Consider the following 26259-nt stretch of genomic DNA (forward strand, 5'->3'; position numbering starts at 1 on the left):
CTGATTAAGCAGAGGAAAGAGGTAACACTAAAACTTGATGGAACCAACTCCGAGAGACTGAAAGAAAAGAGGCGAGTAGAAAAAACAAGGCAAAGACCGAGAAATGAAAAGGCAAATACGCAGGGACAAGAGGAATTGGTCAGAAGGGATAGCAAAAGAAGTGGAAGAAGCAGCAAATATGCAAAACATGAAGACTCTTTACAGCTTAACTAAAACGATCTGCAATGAAAAACCAAGGCAGAGCACAGTAGTCAACGACAGAAATGGTAACGTCTTAACCAGCAATGAAGATAGAAGGAAGCGGTGGAAAGAGCATTTTATGGAGATACTTAATAGAGGAGAGCCAGCCGACCCGATCAATAAAGAAGTCAACGAACAGCAGGACACAGCTGACATAGACACGGGACCTGTGAGCAAAGCTGAGATAAGAAGGGCAATGAAGACTCTTAAGAACGGTAAAGCCCCTGGCGAAGATATGATAACAGCTGAATTACTGAAGGCAGACCTTGAATTTACAACTGACAGAGTGAAAGAACTTATAGACACGATTTGGAGCCTGGAAAAGGTCCCACTTCAATGGAAGAGGGGACTCATTATTAAGATACCGAAGAAAGGGAACTTAAGGGAGTGTAAGAACTGGCGGGGAGTGACTCTCCTACCAGTTGCCAGCAAGATATTGGGAAGAATTATAATCGAGCGCATTCGCATAGGGATTGACCACAGGCTCCGTAAGGAACAGGCTGGATTAAGATCTGGTAAAGGGACGACGGAGCAAATTTTCATCTTACGCAATATACTAGAGCAAGTGAATGAATGGCAGGCAACTCTCTATATCAATTTCGTGGATTTCGAGAAGGCGTTTGACTCAGTGCACAGAAATGGCTTATGGACGATAATGAGCCAGTATGGTATCCCACAGAAGATCATCAACATAGTTAAAGCGCTGTACAATGGCTTTGAATGTGCTGTCGTCGAGGAAGAGGCAACCTCAGAATGGTTCGAACTAACGACTGGTGTCAAACAGGGATGTACAATGTCAGGCTTTCTTTTTCTGCTCATTATAGACTGGGTAATGAGACATACTGTGAAGGAAGAGGGAACCGGACTGAGGTGGAAATTTACATCAAAACTTGAGGACCTTGACTTCGCGGACGATGTGGCTTTAATTTCCTCAACGCAAAGACACGTGCAGTTGAAAACAAACAGGCTGGTAGAGAATGCAAAAAGGGCAGGCCTCCGGGTAAATGTCGGGAAGTGCAAAGTCATGAGAGTAAATGCGAGGAATAACGAAGCCATCACAGTGAACGATGAGGCGTTGGAAGATGTAGAGAAGTTTACTTACCTGGGCGCCACAGTATGTAAACAGGGGGGTGGCGAAGAGGACATCAAGGCTAGGCTAGGGAAAGCGAGAGGAGCGTTTGTGAAGCTAAACCGAGTATGGAGCTCCAGCAGTGTGTCGAGGGGGACGAAGATCAGGCTATTCAAAACATTGGCAAGCCAGTTCTCATGTATGGTTGGCGAAACATGGAAAATGAACAAAAGTGATGCAAAGAAAATCGATGTGTTTCAGAACCGATGCCTGAGAAGGGTAATAAAGATTAAAACGCAAGATAAAATCAGTAATAGAGAGCTACTGGAAAGGGCTAACGTGGAGAAGTTGAGTGAAGAGGTAAGAAGAAGGAGATGGAGATTCATTGGACACAGCCTCAGACAACAACCTGACAATGACTGTGTTACAGCCCTAACATGGACCCCAGAGGGAAGGAGAAAGAGAGGCCGGCCAAAAACAACTTGGCGGCGCACAGTAGAAAAACAGAGGTCCAAAGCAGGGTGGCATTCCTGGAGTGAGGTGTGCACTGCAGCGCAAGACAGGAATCGATGGAAAGCCCATGTGGAGGCCCTATGCGCCACCTTGGCACCAGGGGACAAGTAAAATAGAAAAAATGTATAAACTTATTAGACGTAAAACACCCACTTAATATGAACTCTAGTGTGATCATATGATTAGGTTGGTAGTTCCATCAGCATTTAAAGATTATGAAGCTTATGTTTCCTTGTTCGCTTTCACATACGTTGAAGTATGAGATAAAAGCCTCAAGTAAAGAACATAGTTCCAACCAACAAAGAAACCAACAATAAAACAAATCATTCAACCTTTACCTGTACAGCTGTGTCCGTCTCCTGTGAATCCAGCTTTGCACGTGCAATTGAATCCTCCTTTGGTGTTGTTACACACGGTATCATTACCGCAGTTGTTTGTTCCTGTCACGCATTCATCTATATCTGAAATAAGGTGAAAAGGATGATAAAAAAGGATTTAACGAAATTCTTCCAGTACCTGTGGGCCCATCCCCAATGACAGCAACTCCAACAACATTAAATAACATTACTCGTGATAGTGATACCTAAAAATTACATTTAAGGTTAAGCAGGATTGTATTAGCTGTAGCCCTCTGGTGGACAGTGGGAAGGAATGCCAAGCCCTATCTCCGATTTCTTGAGGGAGTTTTTGTAATTAGCACCTTGTATTTTTAGCAGTCGTTTGACCGTCTCTTTAACACACTTTTTCTGGAAATGACTTGAAAGGTTGCCGAGATGTGTTTTGACAAGTAATATTACATAAAGTACTTTTTGGAAAAAGGCGTTTTAGAACCTAAGTCAAACCTTTTAAAACGGACTATTTAAAACGTACCGAGTCCCATCATATTTGAGGTTTCTCAGTGTACAATTTCCTTGGTTTCTGGCGACGACCGTCATGTAAATTTTAGAAACTATTCGACATGAAATATTAGAAACAATCAAACCGTGCTACATAGAAAACGATATTGGTCTCGAGCAGGACCTTCTTTAATACTCAGTCATGATATTAACCTTGTGCTGTATAGGAAATCACAGCATATCTAATACATAAAAACGATTAAATTATCTAAGACAACAAACAACCGATTAGTGCTATCCAGTAAGCCGCATTGTGTAAATGATAAGACGAGGGTATATATTTGTAAAAGGCCGGTAGGTTAACAGGCCATAGGTCTGAGACAAAACTCCCGTTCCAAATGTATGCTAAGCTGCATGTTCAATTGCACGATCCGTTGGTGTCGTTAAAAACAGCATTGGTATTTCAGTTGTGTTTTCTTTCTTCGCACAATTTTTAATGTTAAGTAAGTCTTTACGCATTTAAACTAGATATAAAAAACCATGAATCGAAAAGCCTCGTCACTCATCCAAACGAAACAGGTGCAGGCCTTGAATCGAAAAATTATACCGGGTGGACACTAAAAAATGCAGAATGTAATATACCAATTGCAATATCTGTTAATTTAAAAACATACAGAATTCAAAGGTACTTACTATGAGGTTTTTAATGGTAAAAACCTCATTTTTTGTCTAGGGAAAAGTTTGAAGAAAAAAACTTCTCGGTTTCTCTTAGTTAGGCGGAACTCTTGCAGAATGTTTGTCCCATGAACCTTGTTTAATGGCCTTAACTACCACGAGTCTCCTGTAGCGAAGTGGTAGAGCATCCTATCTTATAATTGGAAGATCTTCGGTTCGACTCCTGATAGAAGCACTAGGAATTTCTTTTTGCGAGTTTGTCTGTGTCATTACCGAATAATGTATGATTCTCATGTATAAACTTATTAGACGTAAAACACCCACTTGATATGCACTCTGGTGTGATCATAGGAATAGGTTGGTAGATCCGTCAGCATTTAAAGATTACGAATCTTGTGTCTCCTTGTTCGGTTTCACGTAGGTTGAAGTAAGCTCTTATGGCCTGAGATTAAGGCCTCAAGTAAAGAACACAGCTCCAACCAACAATCAAACAAATCATGCAACCTTTACCTGTACAGTTGTGTCCGTCTCCCGTGAATCCAGCTTTGCACGTGCAATTGAATCCTCCTCTGGTGTTGTTACACACGGTATCATTACCGCAGTTGTGTTTTCCTGTCACGCATTCATCTATATCTGAAATGAGGTGAAAAGGATGATAAAAAAAGATTAAACGAAAAACCTCCAGTACCTATGTGCACAACCCCAACGACAGCAACTCCACCAACATTAAAGAAACCTTACGTGTGAAAGGGGTACCTAAAAATTACATTTAAGATTGAGCCGGACTGTAGTAGCTGTAGCACTCGGGTGGACAGTGGAAAATAATGCCAAGCCCTATCTCAGATTTGATGATGGAGTTTTTGTAATCAGCACCTGATATTTTTAGCAGTCGTTTGACCTTCTCTTTAACACACTTTTTCTGGAAATGACTTTAAAGGTTGCGGAGATGTGTTTTGTCAAGTAATATTAGGTAATACCACACGTTCCCAGCAGTATGCAGGATGTTTGTCCCATAAACCTAGTTTAATGGTCTTAGCTCCCTCGAGTCTCTTCTAGCTCAGTGTTAGAGCATCCGAACTAGTAATCGAAAGGTCTTAGGTTCGACTCCTCATAGGAGCACTCGCATTTTGTTTTCCAAGTATACCTGTGTAGAATAATACATCATTCTCAGTTAAAGTGATTTTTGGAAAAAGGCGTTTTAGAACCTAAGTGGAACCTTTGAAAATGAACAATTCAAAACGTACCGAGTCCCATCATATTTGACGTTTCTCAGTGTACAATTTCCTTGGTTTCTGGCTATCACCGTCGTGAAAAATTTTGAAACTATTTGACATGAAATATTAGAAACCTTTAAACCGCGCTACAAAGACAACGTTATTGGTCTCGAGCAGGACCTTCTTTTACACTCATTCATAATATTAATCCTGCGCTATACCACCTTAAATCAGAGGATATCTAATACATACAAAGCATTAAATTATCTTAGACAACAAACAACCGATTAATGTTATCCAACAAGCCGCATCTTGTGACGGGTAAGCCGAAGGTATATATTTGTAAAAGGCCGGTAGGTTAAGAGGCCAAAGGTCTGAGACTTTAGTTGTGCAGTTTTTTCCGTCCCAAATGTAGGCTGGCCTGTATATTCAATTGCACGATCCGTTGGTGTCGCTAAAAACAGCACTGGCACTGCAGTTATGTTTTCTTTCTTCACACAATTTTAAATGTTAGGCAAGTCTCTATGCAATTAAACTTAATATAAAAAATCATGAATCGAAAAGCCTCGTCACCCATCCAAAGGAAACAGGTGAAGGCCTTCAATCGAAAAAATATACCGGGTGGACACTAAAAAATGCAGAATGTAAAATACCAATTGTAATATCTGTTAATTTAAAGACATACAGAATTCAAAAGTACTTGCTATGAGATTTTTTGATGGCAAACACCTCACTCTTTGTCTAGGGAAAAGTTTAGAGAGAACGATTTCTCGGTTTGTCTTGGTTAGGCGCAACACCTGCAGAATGTTTGTCCCATGAACCTTGTTTAATGGTCTTAGTTACCACGAGTCTCCAGTAGCTCTGTGGTAGAGCATCCGAACTAGTAATCGAAGGTCTTGGGTTGGACGCCTGATAGGAGCACTCAGAATTTCTTTTTGCAAATTTGTCTCTGTCATTACGGAATATATCATTGTCATGTATAAACTTATTAGACGTAAAACACCCACTTGATATGAACTCTAGTGTGATCATAGGTTAGGTTGGTAGATCCGTCAGCATTTAAAGATTATAAAGCTTATGTCTCCTTGTTCGGTTTCACATACGTTGAAGTAAACTCTTATGGCCTGAGATTAAAGCCACAAGTAAAGAACATAGTTCCAACCAACAAACAATCAAATCATGCAACCTTTACCTGTACAGTTGTGTCCGTCTCCTGTAAATCCAGCTTTGCACTTGCAATTGAATCCTCCTTTGGTGTTCTTACACACGGTGTCTTTACTGCAGTTGTGTTTTCCTGTCATGCATTCATCTATATCTGAAATGAGGTAAAAAGGATGACAAAAAAAATTTTACAAAATACCTCCAGTACCTGTGGGCCCATCCCCAGTGGCAGTTTATCGAACAACATTAAAGAAACATTAGGTGTGATAGCAGTACCGAAAAATTACATTAAAGGTTGAGAATGTATTAGCTGTAGCACTCAGGTGGACAGTGGGAAGTATTGCCAAGCCCTATCTCAGATTTCCTGAGAGAGTTTTTGTAATTAGCACCTGATATTTTTAGCAGTCGTTTGACCCTCTCTTCATTACACTTTTTCCGAAAATGACTTGAAAGGTTGCGAAGATGTGTTTTGACAAGTAATATTAGGACAGTAACTTTTTTTTGTTTCGTTGGTAGTTCGGTTTGTTGGTTTGTTGGTTTGGTTGCTTTTTTGGTTTGTTCGTTGTTGGTTATTTTGTTGGTTGGTCGGTTGGTTGGTTTGTTGATTGGTTGTTAGCTTAGGTGGTTTGTTGGTTGGTTGGTTAATTGTTGGTTTTGTTGGTTGGTTTGTTGGTTGGTTGGTTGTTGGTTTAGTTTGATGGTTTGGCTGGTTGGTTGTTTGTTACTTTGGTTGGTTGTTTGAATGTTGGTTAAGTTGATTGGTTGTTTGTTTGGTTTCTTGTTTTCGCGGGTTGGTTCTTTGTGGTTTTGTTGGCATGTTTGTTGGTTTGTTGGTTTGTTGGTTGGTTTGGTTTTGTTGGTTGGTTGGTTGGTTGGTTGGTTTGTTGGTTGTTGGTTTGGTTGGTTTGTTGCCTGGTAGGTTGGTTGGTTTGTTGGTAGGTTTGATGGTTTCTTGGTTGGTTGTTAGTTTGGTTGAATGGTTGGTTGGTTAGTTTGTTGGTTGGTAGGTTGGTTGGTTTTTTCGTTGTTGGTTGGTTGGTTGGTTGGTTGTTTAGTTGGTTGGATTGTTGTTTGGTTTGTTTGTTGGTTGATTATTGGTTTGGTTGGTTGGTTTGTTGGTAGGTTGCTCGGTTGTTGGTTTGTTGGTAGATTAGTTGTTTTGGTTGGTTGGTTGGTTTTTTGGTTAATTTTTGGTTTGGTTTGTTGGTTTGGTTAGTTGGTTGTTTGTTAATTTGGTTGGTTGGTAGGTTCGTCGGTATTTTGGTTGGTTGTTGGTCTTGTTGGTTGGTTGGTTAATTGTTGGTTTTGTTTGTTGGTTTGGTTGGTTGGTTGTTTGTTGGTTTTGTTGGTAGGTAGGTTGGTTTGTTGGTTTTGTTAGTTATTGCTTGGTTGGTTGGCTCGTTGTAGGTTCGTTGGTTGGTTTGTTGGTTAGTTGGTTGGTTGGTTGGTTTGTTGGTTGTTGGTTTGCTTGACTGGTTGTTAATTTAGTTAGTTTGTTGGTTGGTAGGTTGGTTGGTTTGTTGGTTGGTTTTTGGTTTGGTTGGTTGGTTTGTTGGCTTCTTGGTTGGTTGTTGGTTTTGTTAGTTTGCTGTTGGTTTGGTTGGTTGGTTGGTTTTGTTGGTTGGTTGGTTGGTTGGTTTATTCGTTGTTAATTGGTTTTTTGATTGGTGGGTTGGTTGGTTTTTAGTTTAGTTGGTTGTTTGGTTGGTTTGTTGGTTGGTTGGTTGGTACATGTAGGTTGGTTCGTTTGTTGGTTGGTTGGTTGTTTTGTTGGTTGGTTGGTTGGTTGGTTGGTTGGTTGGTTGGTTGGTTGGTTGGTTGGTTGGTTGGCTGGTCAGTAGGTTGGTTGGTTGGTTTGTTGGTTGGTTCGTCCGTTGGTTTGTTTGGTTTGTTGGTTTGTAATGGGTTTGGCTGGTTGGTTGGTTGGTTGATTGGTTGGTTGTTTGGTAGGTTGGTTGGTTTGTTGGTTGGTTGGTAGGTTTGTTGGTTTGTTGGCTGGTTGTTGATTTGGTTGGTTGGTTTTTGGTTCGGTGTGTTGGTGGTTGTTGGTTTTCTTTGTTGGTTTGGTTGGTTGGTTGTTTGTTAATTTGGTTGGTTGGTTGGTTGGTATTTTCGTTAGTTCTTGGTTTGGTTGATTGATTGGTTGGTTGGTTGGTTGGTTTGTTGGTTGTTGGTTTGCTTGACTGGTTGTTAATCTAGTTAGTTTGGTTGGTTGGTTTTGTTGGTTGGTTGGTTGGTTTATTCGTTGTTAATTGGTTTTTTGATTGGTAGGTTGGTTGGTTTTTAGTTTAGTTGGTTGTTTGGTTGGTTTGTTGGTTGGTTGGTTGGTACATGCAGGTTGGTTCTTTTGTTGGTTGGTTGGTTGTTTTGTTGGTTGGTTGGTTGGTTGGTTGGTTGGTTGGTTGGTTGGTTGGTTGGTTGGTTGGTTGGTTGGCTGGTCAGTAGGTTGGTTGGTTGGTTTGTTGGTTGGTTCGTCCGTTGGTTTGTTTGGTTTGTTGGTTTGTAATGGGTTTGGCTGGTTGGTTGGTTGGTTGATTGGTTGGTTGTTTGGTAGGTTGGTTGGTTTGTTGGTTGGTTGGTAGGTTTGTTGGTTTGTTGGCTGGTTGTTGATTTGGTTGGTTGGTTTTTGGTTCGGTGTGTTGGTGGTTGTTGGTTTTCTTTGTTGGTTTGGTTGGTTGGTTGTTTGTTAATTTGGTTGGTTGGTTGGTTGGTATTTTCGTTAGTTCTTGGTTTGGTTGATTGATTGGTTGGTTGGTTGGTTAGTTGGTTGGTTTGTTGATTTAAGATTTCTGGTTTGGTTGGTTGGTTAGTTGTTTTGTTGGTTGTTTGTTTGTGTTGTTGGTTGGTTGGTTGGTTGGTTTGTTGGTTGGTTGTTGGTTTGGTTGGTTGATTGTTTTTTTGGTTTCGTTGGCAGGTAGGTTGGTTTGTTGGTTTTGTTAGTTAATGGTTGGTTGGCTCGTTGTAGGTTCGTTGGTTGGTTTGTTGGTTAGTTGGTTGGTTGGTTGGTTGGTTGGTTTGCTGGTTTTTGGTTTGTTTGACTGGTTGTTAATTTAGTTAGTTTGTTGGTTGGTAGGTTGGTTAGTTTTCTGGTTGGTTGTTTGTTTGGTTGGTTTGTTGGCTTCTTGGTTGGTTGGAGGTTTTGTAATTAGCACCTGATATTTTTAGCAGTCGTTGGACCTTCTCTTTAACACACTTTTTCTGGAAATGACTGGAAAGGTTGCCGAGATGTGTTTTGACAAGTAATATTAGATAAAGTAATTGTTGGAGAAAGGCGTTTAAGAACCTAAGTCAAATCTTTTAAAATAAACAATTTAAAACGTTCTAAGTCTCATCATATTTGACGTTTCTCAGTGTACAATTTCCTTGGTTGCTGACCAAGACCGTCGTGAAAAAAACCAACATTCAAACAAATCATGCAACCTTTACCTGTACAGACATGTCCGTCTCCTGTGAATCCAGCTTTGCACGTGCAATTGAATCCTCCTTTGGTGTTGTTGCACACAGTATCATTACCGCAATTGTGTGTTCCTGACACGCATTCATCTATATCTGAAATGAGGTTAAAGAAACATTACGTGTGAAAAGTGGTACCTACAAATTACATTTAAGGTTGAGCCGGAATATATTAGCTGTAGCACTCGGGTGGACAGTGGGAAGTAATGCCAAGCCCTATCTCAGATTTGATGATGGAGTTTTTGTAATTAGCACCTGATATTTTTAGCAGTCGTTTGACCGTCTCTTTGACACACTTTTTCTGGAAATGACTTTAAAGGTTGCGGAGATGTGTTTTGACAAGTAATATTAGGTAATACCACACGTTCGACATTCAAATCCCAGCAGTATGCAGGATGTTTGTCCCATAAACCTAGTTTAATGGTCTTAGCTCCCTCGAGTCTCTTTTAGCTCAGTGTTAGAGCATCCGAACTAGTAATCGAAAGGTCTTAGGTTCGACTCCTCATAGGAGCACTCGCATTTTGTTTTCCAAGTATACCTGTGTAGAATAATACATCATTCTCAGTTAAAGTGATTTTTGGAAAAAGGCGTTTTAGAACCTAAGTGGAACCTTTGAAAATGAACAATTCAAAACGTACCGAGTCCCATTATATTTGACGTTTCTCAGTGTACAATTTCCTTGGTTTCTGGCTATCACCGTCGTGAAAAATTTTAAAACTATTTGACATGAAATATTAGAAACCTTTAAACCGCACTACAAAAAAAAAACGTTATTGGTCTCGAGCAGGACCTTCTTTTACACTCATTCATAATATTAATCCTGCGCTGTACCTTAAATCAGAGGATATCTAATACATACAAACGATTAAATTATCTAAGACAACAAACAACCGATTAATGCTATCCAACAAGCCGCATCTTGTGACGGGTAAGCCGAAGGTATATATTTGTAAAAGGCCGGTAGGTTAAGAGGCCAAAGGTCTGAGACTTTAGTTGTGCAGTTTTTTCCGTCCCAAATGTAGGCTGGCCTGTATATTCAATTGCACGATCCGTTGGTGTCGCTAAAAACAGCACTGGCACTGCAGTTATGTTTTCTTTCTTCACACAATTTTAAATGTTAGGCAAGTCTCTACGCAATTAAACTTAATATAAAAAATCATGAATCGAAAAGCCTCGTCACCCATCCAAAGGAAACAGGTGAAGGCCTTCAATCGAAAAAATATACCGGGTGGACACTAAAAAATGCAGAATGTAAAATACCAATTGTAATATCTGTTAATTTAAAGACATACAGAATTCAAAAGTACTTGCTATGAGATTTTTTGATGGCAAACACCTCACTCTTTGTCTAGGGAAAAGTTTAGAGAGAACGATTTCTCGGTTTGTCTTGGTTAGGCGCAACACCTGCAGAATGTTTGTCCCATGAACCTTGTTTAATGGTCTTAGTTACCACGAGTCTCCAGTAGCTCTGTGGTAGAGCATCCGAACTAGTAATCGAAGGTCTTGGGTTGGACGCCTGATAGGAGCACTCAGAATTTCTTTTTGCAAATTTGTCTCTGTCATTACGGAATATATCATTGTCATGTATAAACTTATTAGACGTAAAACACCCACTTGATATGAACTCTAGTGTGATCATAGGTTAGGTTGGTAGATCCGTCAGCATTTAAAGATTATAAAGCTTATGTCTCCTTGTTCGGTTTCACATACGTTGAAGTAAACTCTTATGGCCTGAGATTAAAGCCACAAGTAAAGAACATAGTTCCAACCAACAAACAATCAAATCATGCAACCTTTACCTGTACAGTTGTGTCCGTCTCCTGTAAATCCAGCTTTGCACTTGCAATTGAATCCTCCTTTGGTGTTCTTACACACGGTGTCTTTACTGCAGTTGTGTTTTCCTGTCATGCATTCATCTATATCTGAAATGAGGTAAAAAGGATGACAAAAAAAATTTTACAAAATACCTCCAGTACCTGTGGGCCCATCCCCAGTGGCAGTTTATCGAACAACATTAAAGAAACATTAGGTGTGATAGCAGTACCGAAAAATTACATTAAAGGTTGAGAATGTATTAGCTGTAGCACTCAGGTGGACAGTGGGAAGTATTGCCAAGCCCTATCTCAGATTTCCTGAGAGAGTTTTTGTAATTAGCACCTGATATTTTTAGCAGTCGTTTGACCCTCTCTTCATTACACTTTTTCCGAAAATGACTTGAAAGGTTGCGAAGATGTGTTTTGACAAGTAATATTAGGACAGTAACTTTTTTTTGTTTCGTTGGTAGTTTGGTTTGTTGGTTTGGTTGCTTTTTTGGTTTGTTCGTTGTTGGTTATTTTGTTGGTTGGTCGGTTGGTTGGTTTGTTGATTGGTTGTTAGCTTAGGTGGTTTGTTGGTTGGTTGGTTAATTGTTGGTTTTGTTGGTTGGTTTGTTGGTTGGTTGGTTGTTGGTTTAGTTTGATGGTTTGGCTGGTTGGTTGTTTGTTACTTTGGTTGGTTGTTTGAATGTTGGTTAAGTTGATTGGTTGTTTGTTTGGTTTCTTGTTTTCGCGGGTTGGTTCTTTGTGGTTTTGTTGGCATGTTTGTTGGTTTGTTGGTTTGTTGGTTTGTTGGTTGGTTTGGTTTTGTTGGTTGGTTGGTTGGTTGGTTGGTTGGTTGGTTGGTTGGTTGGTTGGTTGGTTGGTTGGTTTGTTGGTTGTTGGTTTGGTTGGTTTGTTGCCTGGTAGGTTGGTTGGTTTGTTGGTAGGTTTGATGGTTTCTTGGTTGGTTGTTAGTTTGGTTGAATGGTTGGTTGGTTAGTTTGTTGGTTGGTAGGTTGGTTGGTTTTTTCGTTGTTGGTTGGTTGGTTGGTTGGTTGTTTAGTTGGTTGGATTGTTGTTTGGTTTGTTTGTTGGTTGATTATTGGTTTGGTTGGTTGGTTTGTTGGTAGGTTGCTCGGTTGTTGGTTTGTTGGTAGATTAGTTGTTTTGGTTGGTTGGTTGGTTTTTTGGTTAAGTTTTGGTTTGGTTTGTTGGTTTGGTTAGTTGGTTGTTTGTTAATTTGGTTGGTTGGTAGGTTCGTCGGTATTTTGGTTGGTTGTTGGTCTTGTTGGTTGGTTGGTTAATTGTTGGTTTTGTTTGTTGGTTTGGTTGGTTGGTTGTTTGTTGGTTTTGTTGGTAGGTAGGTTGGTTTGTTGGTTTTGTTAGTTATTGCTTGGTTGGTTGGCTCGTTGTAGGTTCGTTGGTTGGTTTGTTGGTTAGTTGGTTGGTTGGTTGGTTTGTTGGTTGTTGGTTTGCTTGACTGGTTGTTAATCTAGTTAGTTTGGTTGGTTGGTTTTGTTGGTTGGTTGGTTGGTTTATTCGTTGTTAATTGGTTTTTTGATTGGTAGGTTGGTTGGTTTTTAGTTTAGTTGGTTGTTTGGTTGGTTTGTTGGTTGGTTGGTTGGTACATGCAGGTTGGTTCTTTTGTTGGTTGGTTGGTTGTTTTGTTGGTTGGTTGGTTGGTTGGTTGGTTGGTTGGTTGGTTGGTTGGTTGGTTGGTTGGCTGGTCAGTAGGTTGGTTGGTTGGTTTGTTGGTTGGTTCGTCCGTTGGTTTGTTTGGTTTGTTGGTTTGTAATGGGTTTGGCTGGTTGGTTGGTTGGTTGATTGGTTGGTTGTTTGGTAGGTTGGTTGGTTTGTTGGTTGGTTGGTAGGTTTGTTGGTTTGTTGGCTGGTTGTTGATTTGGTTGGTTGGTTTTTGGTTCGGTGTGTTGGTGGTTGTTGGTTTTCTTTGTTGGTTTGGTTGGTTGGTTGTTTGTTAATTTGGTTGGTTGGTTGGTTGGTATTTTCGTTAGTTCTTGGTTTGGTTGATTGATTGGTTGGTTGGTTGGTTAGTTGGTTGGTTTGTTGATTTAAGATTTCTGGTTTGGTTGGTTGGTTAGTTGTTTTGTTGGTTGTTTGTTTGTGTTGTTGGTTGGTTGGTTGGTTGGTTGGTTGTTGGTTTGGTTGGTTGATTGTTTGTTGGTTTCGTTGGCAGGTAGGTTGGTTTGTTGGTTTTGTTAGTTAATGGTTGGTTGGCTCGTTGTAGGTTCGTTGGTTGGTTTGTTGGTTAGTTGGTTGGTTGGTTGGTTGGTTGGTTGGTTTGCTGGTTTTTGGTTTGTTTGACTGGTTGTTAATTTAGTTAGTTTGTTGGTTGGTAGGTTGGTTAGTTTTCTGGTTGGTTGTTTGTTTGGTTGGTTTGTTGGCTTCTTGGTTGGTTGGAGGTTTTGTAATTAGCACCTGATATTTTTAGCAGTCGTTGGACCTTCTCTTTAACACACTTTTTCTGGAAATGACTGGAAAGGTTGCCGAGATGTGTTTTGACAAGTAATATTAGATAAAGTAATTGTTGGAGAAAGGCGTTTAAGAACCTAAGTCAAATCTTTTAAAATAAACAATTTAAAACGTTCTAAGTCTCATCATATTTGACGTTTCTCAGTGTACAATTTCCTTGGTTGCTGACCAAGACCGTCGTGAAAAAAACCAACATTCAAACAAATCATGCAACCTTTACCTGTACAGACATGTCCGTCTCCTGTGAATCCAGCTTTGCACGTGCAATTGAATCCTCCTTTGGTGTTGTTGCACACAGTATCATTACCGCAATTGTGTGTTCCTGACACGCATTCATCTATATCTGAAATGAGGTTAAAGAAACATTACGTGTGAAAAGTGGTACCTACAAATTACATTTAAGGTTGAGCCGGAATATATTAGCTGTAGCACTCGGGTGGACAGTGGGAAGTAATGCCAAGCCCTATCTCAGATTTGATGATGGAGTTTTTGTAATTAGCACCTGATATTTTTAGCAGTCGTTTGACCGTCTCTTTGACACACTTTTTCTGGAAATGACTTTAAAGGTTGCGGAGATGTGTTTTGACAAGTAATATTAGGTAATACCACACGTTCGACATTCAAATCCCAGCAGTATGCAGGATGTTTGTCCCATAAACCTAGTTTAATGGTCTTAGCTCCCTCGAGTCTCTTTTAGCTCAGTGTTAGAGCATCCGAACTAGTAATCGAAAGGTCTTAGGTTCGACTCCTCATAGGAGCACTCGCATTTTGTTTTCCAAGTATACCTGTGTAGAATAATACATCATTCTCAGTTAAAGTGATTTTTGGAAAAAGGCGTTTTAGAACCTAAGTGGAACCTTTGAAAATGAACAATTCAAAACGTACCGAGTCCCATTATATTTGACGTTTCTCAGTGTACAATTTCCTTGGTTTCTGGCTATCACCGTCGTGAAAAATTTTAAAACTATTTGACATGAAATATTAGAAACCTTTAAACCGCGCTACAAAAAAAAAACGTTATTGGTCTCGAGCAGGACCTTCTTTTACACTCATTCATAATATTAATCCTGCGCTGTACCTTAAATCAGAGGATATCTAATACATACAAACGATTAAATTATCTAAGACAACAAACAACCGATTAATGCTATCCAACAAGCCGCATCTTGTGACGGGTAAGCCGAAGGTATATATTTGTAAAAGGCCGGTAGGTTAAGAGGCCAAAGGTCTGAGACTTTAGTTGTGCAGTTTTTTCCGTCCCAAATGTAGGCTGGCCTGTATATTCAATTGCACGATCCGTTGGTGTCGCTAAAAACAGCACTGGCACTGCAGTTATGTTTTCTTTCTTCACACAATTTTAAATGTTAGGCAAGTCTCTACGCAATTAAACTTAATATAAAAAATCATGAATCGAAAAGCCTCGTCACCCATCCAAAGGAAACAGGTGAAGGCCTTCAATCGAAAAAATATACCGGGTGGACACTAAAAAATGCAGAATGTAAAATACCAATTGTAATATCTGTTAATTTAAAGACATACAGAATTCAAAAGTACTTGCTATGAGATTTTTTGATGGCAAACACCTCACTCTTTGTCTAGGGAAAAGTTTAGAGAGAACGATTTCTCGGTTTGTCTTGGTTAGGCGCAACACCTGCAGAATGTTTGTCCCATGAACCTTGTTTAATGGTCTTAGTTACCACGAGTCTCCAGTAGCTCTGTGGTAGAGCATCCGAACTAGTAATCGAAGGTCTTGGGTTGGACGCCTGATAGGAGCACTCAGAATTTCTTTTTGCAAATTTGTCTCTGTCATTACGGAATATATCATTGTCATGTATAAACTTATTAGACGTAAAACACCCACTTGATATGAACTCTAGTGTGATCATAGGTTAGGTTTGTAGTTCCGTCAGCATTTAAAGATTATAAAGCTGATGTCTCCTTGTTCGCTTTCACATACGTTGAAGTAAACTCTTATGGCCTGAGATTAAAGCCACAAGTAAAGAACATAGTTCCAACCAACAAACAATCAAATCATGCAACCTTTACCTGTACAGTTGTGTCCGTCTCCTGTAAATCCAGCTTTGCACTTGCAATTGAATCCTCCTTTGGTGTTCTTACACACGGTGTCTTTACTGCAGTTGTGTTTTCCTGTCATGCATTCATCTATATCTGAAATGAGGTGAAAAGGATGACAAAAAAAAATTTACAAAATACCTCCAGTATCTGTGGGCCCATCCCCAGCGGCAGTTTATCGAACAACATTAAAGAAACATTAGGTGTGATAGCGTTACCGAAAAATTACATTGAAGGTTGAGAATGTATTAGCTGTAGCACTCAGGTGGACAGTGGGAAGTATTGCCAAGCCCTATCTCAGATTTCCTGAGAGAGTTTTTGTAATTAGCACCTGATACTTTAAGCAGTCGTTTGACCGTCTCTTCATTACACTTTTTCCGAAAATGACTTGAAAGGTTGCGAAGATGTGTTTTGACAAGTAATATTAGGTAAAGTCAGTAACTTTTTTTTGTTTCGTTGGTAGTTCGGTTTGTTGGTTTGTTGGTTTGGTTGCTTTTTTGGTTTGTTCGTTGTTGGTTATTTTGTTGGTTGGTAGGTTGGTTGGTTTGTTGATTGGTTGATAGCTTGGTTGGTTTGTTGGTTGGTTGATAGCTTGGTTGGTTTGTTGGTTGGTTGATAGCTTGGTTGGTAGGTTGGTTGGTTTGTTGATTGGTTGATAGCTTGGTTGGTTGGTTGGTTGGTTGGTTGGTTGGTTGGTTGGTTGGTTTGATGGTTGGTTGGTAGGTTGGTTGGTTTGTTGGTTTGTTGGTTGGTTGGTTGGTTGGTTGGTTTTTGGTTTAGTTTGATGGTTTGGCTGGTTGGTTGTTTGAATGTTGATTTGGTTGATTGGTTGTTTGTTTGGTTTCTTGTTATCGCGGGTTGGTTCTTTGTGTTTTTGTTGGCAGGTTTGTTGGTTTGTTGGTTGGTTGGTTGGTTTGTTGGTTGTAGGTTGGTTGGTTTGTTGGTAGGTTTGATGGTTTCTTGGTTGGTTGTTAGTTTGGTTGGATGGTTGGTTGGTTAGTTTGTTGGTTGGTAGGTTGGTTGGTTTTTTCGTTGTTGGTTGGTTGGTTGGTTGGTTGTTTAGTTGGTTGGATTGTTGTTTGGTTTGTTTGTTGGTTGATTATTGGTTTGGTTGGTTGGTTTGTTGGTAGGTTGCTCGGTTGTTGGTTTGTTGGTAGATTAGTTGTTTTGGTTGGTTGGTTGGTTTTTTGGTTAATTTTTGGTTTGGTTTGTTGGTTTGGTTAGTTGGTTGTTTGTTTATTTGGTTGGTTGGTTGTTGGTCTTGTTGGTTGGTTGGTTAATTGTTGGTTTTGTTTGTTGGTTTGGTTGGTTGGTTGTTTGTTGGTTTTGTTGGTAGGTAGGTTGGTTTGTTGGTTTTGTTAGTTATTGCTTGGTTGGTTGGCTCGTTGTAGGTTCGTTGGTTGGTTTGTTGGTTAGTTGGTTGGTTGGTTGGTTTGTTGGTTGTTGGTTTGCTTGACTGGTTGTTAATTTAGTTAGTTTGTTGGTTGGTAGGTTGGTTGGTTTGTTGGTTGGTTTTTGGTTTGGTTGGTTGGTTTGTTGGCTTCTTGGTTGGTTGGTTTTGTTGGTAGGTTTTTTGGTTGTTGGTTTGTTGGTAGATTTGTTGTTTTGGTTGGTTGGTTGGTTGGTTTTTTGGTTAATTTTTGGTTTGGTTTGTTGGTTTGGTTAGTTGGTTGTTTGTTAATTTGGTTGGTTGGTTGGTTGGTTGGTTGGTAGGTTTGTTGGTATTTTGGTTGGTTGTTGGTCTTGTTGGTTGGTTGGTTTGGTTGGTTAATTGTTGGTTTTGTTTGTTGGTTGGTTGGTTGGTTGTTTTTTAGTTTTGTTGTTAGGTAGGTTGTTTTGTTTGTTTTGTTAGTTATTGGTTGGTTGGTTGGTTTGTTGGTTGTTGGTTTGCTTGACTGGTTGTTAATTTAGTTAATTTGTTGGTTGGTAGGTTGGTTGGTTTGTTGGTTGGTTGTTGGTTTGGTTGGTTGGTTTGTTGGCTTCTTGGTTGGTTGTTGGTTGTGTTGGTTTGCTGTTGGTTTAAATGGTTGGTTAGTTTTGTTGGTTGGTTGGTTGGTTTTTTCGTTGTTGGTTGGTTTTTTGATTTGTAGGTTGGTTGGTTTGTTTGTTGGTTTTTAGTTTAGTTGGTTGGTTGGTTAGTTGGTACATGTAGGTTTGTTCGTTTGTTGGTTGGTTGGTTGTTTTGTTGGTTGGTTGGTTGGTTGGTTGGTTGGTTGGTTGGTTGGCTGGTTAGTAGGTTGGTTAGTTGGTTTGTTGATTGGTTTGTTGGTTGGTTCGTTGGTTGGTTCGTTGGTTTTTTTGGTTTGTTGATATGTTGGTTGGTTTGTTGGTTGGTGATTGGTTTGGTTGGTTGGTTGGTTGGTTGCTTGTTTGGTTGTTTGGTATGTTGGTTGGTTGGTTTGTTGGTTGGTTGGTAGGTTTGTTGGTTTGTTGGCTGGTTGTTGATTTGGTTGGTTGGATTTTGGTTTGGTGTGTTGGTTGTTTGTTGGTTTTCTTTGTTGGTTTGGTTGGTTGGTTGTTTGTTAATTTGGTTGGTCGGTTGGTTGGTTGGTATTTTGGTTAGTTCTTGCTTTGGTTGATTGGTTGGTTGGTTGTTTGGTTGGTTGTTTGGATGGTTGGTTGGTTTGTTGTTGGTTGGTTGGTTAGTTGGTTGGTTGGTTGGTTGGTTGGTTGGTTGGTTGGTTGGTTGGTTAGTTGGTTAGTTGGTTGGTTTGGTTGGTTTGTTGATTTTGGATTGCTGGTTTGGTTGGTTGGTTAGTTGGTTGGTTGGTTGGTTGTTGGTTTGGTTGGTTGATTGGTTGGTTTGTTGGTTGGCTGGCTGGTTGGTTGGTTGGTTGGTTGTTTGTTTGTTGGTTGTTTATTGTTGGGTTTGGTAATTTTGTTGATTGGTGGTTTGTTGGTTCGGTTGGTTGTTGGTTTGGTTTGTTGGTTTTTTGTTGGTTTGGTTGGTAGTTTGGTTGGTTTGTTGGCTGGTTGATTGCTGGCTTGGTTGGTTGGTTGGTTGGTGGTTTGGTTTGTTTTTTGGTTGATTGTTTGTTGGTTGGTTTGGTTTGGTTTGTTGGCTGGTAGGTTTGATTGGCTGTTGTTTTGTTTTGTTTGTTTGTTTGTTAGCTTGGTAGGTTTTTTTGTTTTGATTGATTTGGTTGGTTGGTTAGTTGGTTGGTTGGTTGGTTGGTTGGTTGGTTGTTGGTTTGGGAGTTTGTTGTTGTGGTTGGTTGGTTGGTTTTGTTTGTTGGTTTGGATGGCTGGTTTTTGGTTTGGTTGGTTGTCGGTTTGTTTGGTTTTGTTGGTTGTTGGTTTGTTTTGTTTGGTTGTCTGGTTGGTTGGTTGTGGGCTTATTTGTTGGTTGGTTGGTTGGTTTGGTTTGTTGGTTTAGTTGGTTGGTTGGTTGGTTTGTTGTTGGTTTGATCGATTGGTGTAGTTGGTTGTTGGTTTGGATGGTTGGTTGGTTTGGTTGGTTGTTGGTTTGGATGGTTTTGTTGTTTGTTGGTTTGTTTGGTTTGGTTGTCTGGTTGGTTGGTTATGGGCCTATTTGTTGGTTGGTTGGTTGGTTGATTGGTTAGTTGGTTGGTTTGTTGTTGGTATGTTTTGTTTTGTTGTCTGGTTGGTTGGTTGTGGGCTTATTTGTTGGTTGGTTGGTTGGCTGGTTTGGTTTGTTGGTTTAGTTGGTTGGTTGGTTGGTTTGTTTCGTTTGTTGGTTTCGTTGGTTGGTTGGTTGGTTAGTTGGTTTGGTTTGTTGGTTTAGTTGGTTGGTTGGTTGGTTGGTTGGTTTGTTGTTGGTTTGGTTGGTTGGTTGGTTTGTTGTTGGTTTGATCGATTGGTGTAGTTGGTTGTTGGTTTGGATGGTTGGTTGGTTTGGTTGGTTGTCGGTTTGTTTGGTTTTGTTGTTTGTTGGTTTGTTTGGTTTGGTTGTCTGGTTGGTTGGTTGTGGGCTTATTTGTTGGTTGGTTGGTTGATTGGTTGGGTGTTTTGTTGTTGGTTTGTTTTGCTTGGTTGTCTGGTTGGTTGGTTGTGGGCTTATTTGTTGGTTGGTTGGTTGGTTTGGTTTGTTGGTTTAGTTGGTTGGTTAGTTGGTTAGTTGGTTTGGTTTGTTGGTTTAGTTGGTTGGTTAGTTGGTTAGTTGGTTTGGTTTGTTGGTTTAGTTGGTTGGTTGGTTGTTGGTTGTTGGTTTAGATGGTTGGTTGGTTTGGTTGGTTGTCGGTTTGTTTGGTTTTGTTGGTCGGTTGGCTGATTGGTTTTTAGTTTGTTGGTTTGATTGCTTGCTTTGGTTGGTTTGTTCAGTTGATTGTTTTGTTCGGCTGGCTGATTTGGGTCGTTGGTTGGCAGTTTTAGTGTTTTGGTTGATTGTTTGGTTGGTTTGGTTAATTGGTTGGTTGGTTTGTTTAGCTTGTTTTTTTTTTTTCTTTATTTCTTTGGTCGTTTGGTAGGTTAGTTGGTTGGTCGGTTGGTTGGTTAGTTTGTTTGCTTGGTTCGTTGTTTGGTAGATTGGTTTGTTGGTTGGTCTGTTGATTTGTTTGGTGGATTGGTTGGTTGGTTTTGTCGGTCGGATGGTTTGTTAGATTTTTGGTTGGTTGGATGGTTTGGTTTGTTTTGTTGGTTGGCTGGTTGGTTGGTTTGTTTGTTTGTTTGATTGGTTCGTTGCTTCCTTGCTTGCTTGGATTGGTTTGTTTGGCTGATTGGTTGATTGGAAGATTAGTTTGTTGGTTGGTTGGTTTGTTTGGTTGATTTTTTGGTTCGTTTTGTCGGTTGGATGGTTTGTTTGTTTTTGCTGTTGGTTGGTTGGTTTGGTTGATTAGTTGGTTGGTTGATTGCTCGATTGTTTGTTTGGTTTGGTTGGTTGGTTGGTTGGTTGTTTGTTTGGTTGGTTGGTAGGTTTGTTATGTTGGTTGATAGTTTTGTTCTGTGGATTGGTTGGTTAGTTGGTTGGCTTGTTCTGTTGATCGCTTGATTTGTTGACTGGTTGAGTTGAGTTGGTTGGTTTAATTGGTTGCTTGGTTTGGTTGGTTTTGTCGTTTGGATGGTTGTTTGTTTGTTCAGTTGGTTGGTAGCTTGCTTAGTTTGGTTGATTGGTTGGTTTGTTGGTTTGGTTGGTTTTGTCGGTTGGATGCTTTGTTTGTTTGTTGGTTTGGGTAGTTTGAGCTTGCTTGCTTGATTATTTGTTTGTTTGTTTGTTTCGTTGGTTTGTTTGTTTTTTAGCTGGTTGGTTGAGTAGTTGGTTTCGTTTAGTTGGTTCCATTATCCGATTGCTTGCTTCATTGGTTGGTTGTTTGATTGAATTGGTTATAGTGCGTTGTTTTGGTTGGTTAGTTGTTTTGGGTCGGTTGGTTGAATGATTTATTGATTGGTTGGTTGGTTGGTTGGTTGGATGGCTGGCTGGTTGGTTGGTCAGTCCGTCCGTTAGTTTTAGACTGTTTTTCTTCAAGATTTCCTCGCTAATCAACTTTTTTTCAACTACAGATTAATTTTTTACTATGTCAATGATTTCCATTGTTACTTTGTTTGTATTTTTTTCAGTTCTATAAGCTTCAAATTAGTAGAATTCTAGATGCACCACATTCGGATGTTCTTTTTCTTAGTCAGTGATATTATGTGTCTGATCTTGTTTCTTTTTCATCTTTGTATTTTGTCTGTGGCGAAATAGCTAAAGTATTAAAATAAAGCTGTCTTCTAAACGGATTCTCAATTCAGATCGGAGCTCTAAAACGGCTACAAAATCGATCTAATTGGAACTACATAGGCCTTCTATTGCAGGCAGAAATCTCAATACAACATTAATGGGTCTTGCCTTTTTCGCAGTTCTTTCCCGTGAATCCTTTCTTGCAATCACATACGTAGCTGTTTTCCTCGTACCGTGAAACACACTTGCCATTGTTCTTACAAGGCCAACTGCTGCAAGGTGACTGCAAATGCAATAATAATAATAATAATAATAATAATAATAATAATAATAATAATAATAATATTTTTTTTTCTTTATCTTTTCTTTTCTCAATTTTCGCAATTTTAGCTGGACCGTGTTTTAACTTCCAAATATATATTTTAGTGATGATGCATGAATTGTAAATAGGTTTTTAATAGTTTTAATAGTTTTAACTTGTAAATATCGATTTTGCTCCGAATATTTCAATAAAGTTTAATTAAATTAAAAAATAATAATAATAATAATAATAATAACAATAATAATAATAATAATAATAATAATGATAATAATAACAATAATAATAATAATAATAATAATAATAATAATCAGTTACTTTATTCCTACCATCTTTGAAGATAAGAAAAATACAGTATTTAGGCTTCTAACGGGCGACTCCTTTCAACAGTTAGTAAGCGATCATGACTGTGGGCCGATGTTTCATATAAATGCGAGCACGCGCACGTGTTGTATGAATCGCCAGCTAATAGCGAATAGTTATGCGCGCCGTGTGCGTTAAGCCTTCGGATGTCCTTGTAAATGAGACTTCCTCTTCATATATACTTCTTGTAAATACTAGTTAGATGTTATCGTCTATCTCAGCTACTTTTTCGCCACTATCGATGTTGACAAAAGGAATCCTCCAAAAGTCCTATGTTCTGCAAACAGTGGTGACACGGATATTTTTATAGTAAAACAGATCGGATACATTATTCTCCCAAGGCCACTCGGGTATGTTGTTCAGTAGCAGCAGGCATGTCATTTTTGAGTTTGTTCCAATAAATTGAAATTTCCTGTGCAACCCGCCGTTTCTCAGTTAGCACTCATAGAGTAGAAGTTTGCTTTTGGTCTGTTTGTAATATTTGGAATGGATCACGTTTTCAGGGAAAGAATATTATCATTAGAGATGCCTGGCAATGTCTCAGTTCTGTTTATTAGAGACACATTATTAACAACTATGGGGTCGGGGGTGTTATCGCTTCTAGGTCTGTTATTCAACTGTCTAAGACAAACAATGTTCATATTTTAAAACAAAAAGCTGTGATGGACTTGACAAGATTGGGAATGGTTAGGAATCGCGGTAGAAGTCCATAAAAATATCAGGTAAATTGGTTTCTCAGGAGAGCTGAATATGGCTGTTCTTAGGAATCGTAGTGAGCTCATAAAGCGGCAACAGCTGAATTAGGTCAATCACTTGCTTGCCGATCAGGCTTCAGATGCAACTTTTGGGTCTTTCAAGAGGAGCGTATGTGAGCTTGACAATTAGGACTATTTCAAAATCTGCCGCCTCTCGGGCACAAAAGTCTCGCACAGAGGTCGTGCCCTGTCCTTGTAGATGTATATGTTCTAGAAGGAACATGAGCGAATCTTTGGGTTTAAGTGCCATATACGCTCTTGGGATTACAAGTCTTTTCCTTGACGATCAGGCAATCAAGGATATGCAATTCGTCAAGAAAATTGAAGCACAGAGGTGTTTATCACTAAATCCATAATTATTGGCCTGGTGACATTGTGCCTTCATTGCCATCGTTTAGTGTACAGAACTTGTACTAGGAAACATGTCTCCGAATTTCTTTCACCGTACGTATTGTCATGGCCTTTTTTCTCACGCGATTCTCTCAACTTGGAACCATTTTACATCGCGAGGCTTATCGCCGGCATTTTTTCAATCTTCGCTTTTCGCGTTGCTAGTACTCGTTTCAGCAAAGAATTGGCCTGCTTCTTTCGAAAGGTCATCATAATAAAGGAGTAGTTTTCAATGCCATGACCTTCTCACGTGGGCCACACTCTGCTTATTTTTGGTGGAAAAAGAAGGAAGCGAGGACTGGAGACTTTGTCCGGCTGCTTTATTTCTTGATTTTCCGTGTCGTGAACGCTTTTCCATGACCATGATCATGGCCAGTTAAAGACCTCGAAGGTATTGGGCGTTATGGCCTTTACTTACTTCAGCCCAGCTTTGGACGTGCAGATAGTTGTAATCAGGTCCTGATTCCCCGTTGACGCTCAACTGTATATTTGGATTTATCTCCGGCTTTTCCCTGTTAGCGGACTGCAGACACTTTCTGCGGTTGTTTTCCGTTCCCGAATAGCGATTGGTCTCGTTGCCGTGCTCAGACAAGGGTACGGGAAAGTGATATATCCTTTTCAGACTCCTTAATTCCTCCCATTCGAAGCCGTCTTTTGTTTCCTTAGTTCATTATACTATACTCGTCGAAATTAAAAACCGTCAAACGGAAGAACGCCAACATGCGTAGCTGCATCAATCGTGTTCTTCTGTTGCACAGGCGTGACTTAATTGTGGGCTGAAAGAGAACGAATTATTGCTCGGGAAATGGTGAAGCGGCTAAGTTTCAACCCGAAGCTCGAAGACTGTTCGAATAAAATTCGCTTTTCGTGTTGTGTTCATATAGTTTGGGATCTTGGTCCGTGTACTGCTTGTCCACTCTTCGGTTGGAATCTTCATTGTTTGCTTGTGTTGACGTAAGGCGAGGCGGTGCCATGAGTCGCTAAAATTATTTTCAGCTGCTGTAAAGTTTACATTAAAGGGGCATTGTCACGGAGATATTTCTGTATGTTGGCCAAAACAGCTCAAATGTTTGACAAAGAACCCCTTTTTTAACGTGAAATCGCTCTTAGAGCAGCGGGAGGAAAATATGAATTGGTTTCTCTGGGGAAGAACAAACCTGAGAATCACTTTCTGGCAATTTCTCCAAAATTCGTAGGAGGAACTTTAAAAAAATGGCTAGCTTTTTGAAGTGACAATCCGTTTCCATCCTAGTCATCCGCAGGCAAAAATGATTGATACTAGTTTCTGTGCCCTAGTAGGGCTATTTCTAACAAATTTGAATCATTTTTTTAATGTCCCCATTGAAACAAATATGTTTTTTCGTTATTCAAATTGACAGTAAAAAAAGGGTGACAGCGCTCGTTTTAAGACGCCATTCTTGCTGGTTTTCATGTTTAATTGAAGCAATTCACGGTTGAAGATGTATTTCTTGATAGGAAAAAAAAGGACGATAATTTCTGGTTGGAGAAAATAAAAGGATTAATTTCTCTTCTACTTCTGTTTGTGATAAGCAGTTTTGTTTTTTTCTGGTGCCCGTTCGCAACGTTTTCGCTTCGCCACTTCCCCCTCGCAAACAGTGAAGACGCAGTAAAGAATCACTTTGGCTTTGCTGGAAAGTTGCATTGTGTTTACAAAATGTATTTATCTTCTGCAAGACTCCTAATACGAATAGCATTCATGTGCAACTTTGTACATTACATCTTAGGCGACTTGTTCTTGTTTTCTCATATTGTATGTCAGCCATCTATTCAATTTCAAGGGAGTCTTTTTGTCCATGCAACAGACTTACGCGACAGTTCGACGTTGTCACCGAGTTCAAGAAATAACCCAATCGATATTTCCTTTATTTCGACCAATTTTCTAACCAGAGAACTGACATTTTTGGCGCAGTCCTTTGTCTTTCGAGACCGGCAGAAGGAGACAACAGCTATCGCTTCTATTTAACAAGGTGCAAACGTTATGTTTCCGTAAACGAATTTCGCTCGCTTATATACTCATTAGAAGGGATATTCCTTTTGTTTTGAAATTTACACAAAACATCACACTTAAACTGGACTGTACTAAAAGAATTGTTCCCAACATTTTTTAGGATATAACGGTAACCTAACACTTTAGAGAATTTGATCACCCGCCAAAGAAATTTTACAAAGTGGTAAAAAAATAATTCGCATTACAGCTGAGGATAAAATACGTGAAAAACTTAAAAAAAAATTGTCGTGCAGTCTTCTTTTAGCTAGATATAAGTCAAGAACAAAAATGGTTCTCTCGTCATAAAATTTACAGTTAATAACATAACCGTTATCATACTGAATTAGAAATTTAACTTACCGCGATACTGAAATGATGAGAGTAATTACTGTGCACGAACTTATGCGAGTTGTTGTACTTGTCCGATGGCAGCAGCTCACACCAGAGTTTTCCGGTGTTGATATCAGGGAAGGCAGCCAAGTTAAAAGAGAAGCACGGTGTGGTTTCCAAACAGGCTAGCGCGCAGACAGAACCCCGCTCAACGAGACTTTCACCAATAATTGTTATGTTCAAGTAGGAGAATTTGTGCGCCTTAAAGTTGGCATAACCTATAGGACGGCTTGGGCCTCCGCGGCTGATCCCTTTGTTAGCTACAATCTCTAAAATAAAAGAATATGATTGTTTCAGTTTAGAAAAAAATACAGTTGGCGAATCACTAGTACGAAAAACAAAACCATTAATGGTGCAAAAATCATCCGTTTTATCGGGATACACAAGTTGTTAAAGTCCACAGAGAGAAAAGTTAAAAATAAAACGTAGGAAAAACCTCTACCTTTGGTAGCGTAGGCAACTGAATATGAGGCGACGACTGCCACTGCAAAAATCAACGTTTTCCGAAATACTGAAACTTTGTTCATCTTCTGCTTCAGTTTCCGAGCTACGGGCTGTATTTCAGCTCCTTCACAAAGATCGTTCAGATGTTTGAAAGCACCTGCCGAATGTGGTAATATATAAAATGTCTTGTTAGGTTTTGTTGGTGTCACAACTGAATGCAATTCAATCGGTTAATTAGGTACAATTAATATGAAGCCGGCATTTCTGCGTTTGTAGACGCCCCAAATGACACGTTTTACGTATTTCTTCAGCAGACACAGCAGAATGGTAAAAAAAATGAATATATTTTCATACAGTATCTAGAAGCTTGAGAAATGCAGTGTTGACTATCGGCCTACGCACTCCCAGTGTCACGTTTTCACATAATCAAAACAGTGTATGCAACTCCTAAAA

At 39.6% G+C, this 26259-nt stretch overlaps 1 protein-coding gene across 1 annotated transcript in view; it reads right to left on the bottom strand.

Moving 5' to 3' along the window:
- LOC146456991 (uncharacterized) overlaps positions 1-26172 on the bottom strand; it is an 86149-nt gene extending 59977 nt beyond the window's left edge. Inside the window, exons 1-10 of the mRNA XM_085092472.1 lie at positions 25805-26172; positions 25333-25631; positions 21306-21420; positions 15494-15616; positions 13668-13790; positions 10961-11083; positions 9135-9257; positions 5740-5862; positions 3844-3966; positions 2161-2283 (exon numbers count right to left, since the gene is read on the bottom strand). Coding sequence (XP_084948598.1) covers positions 2161-2283; positions 3844-3966; positions 5740-5862; positions 9135-9257; positions 10961-11083; positions 13668-13790; positions 15494-15616; positions 21306-21420; positions 25333-25631; positions 25805-25889 — 1360 coding nt within the window. The 5' untranslated portion in view covers positions 25890-26172. The remainder of the gene's footprint in view (positions 1-2160; positions 2284-3843; positions 3967-5739; positions 5863-9134; positions 9258-10960; positions 11084-13667; positions 13791-15493; positions 15617-21305; positions 21421-25332; positions 25632-25804) is intronic.
- Between the last annotated feature and the right edge of the window lie 87 nt (positions 26173-26259).

Source organism: Pavona decussata, unplaced genomic scaffold (assembly GCF_977016875.1).
Source record: "Pavona decussata unplaced genomic scaffold, jaPavDecu1.1 SCAFFOLD_250, whole genome shotgun sequence".
In the NCBI taxonomy this organism is placed as follows: domain Eukaryota; kingdom Metazoa; phylum Cnidaria; class Anthozoa; order Scleractinia; family Agariciidae; genus Pavona; species Pavona decussata.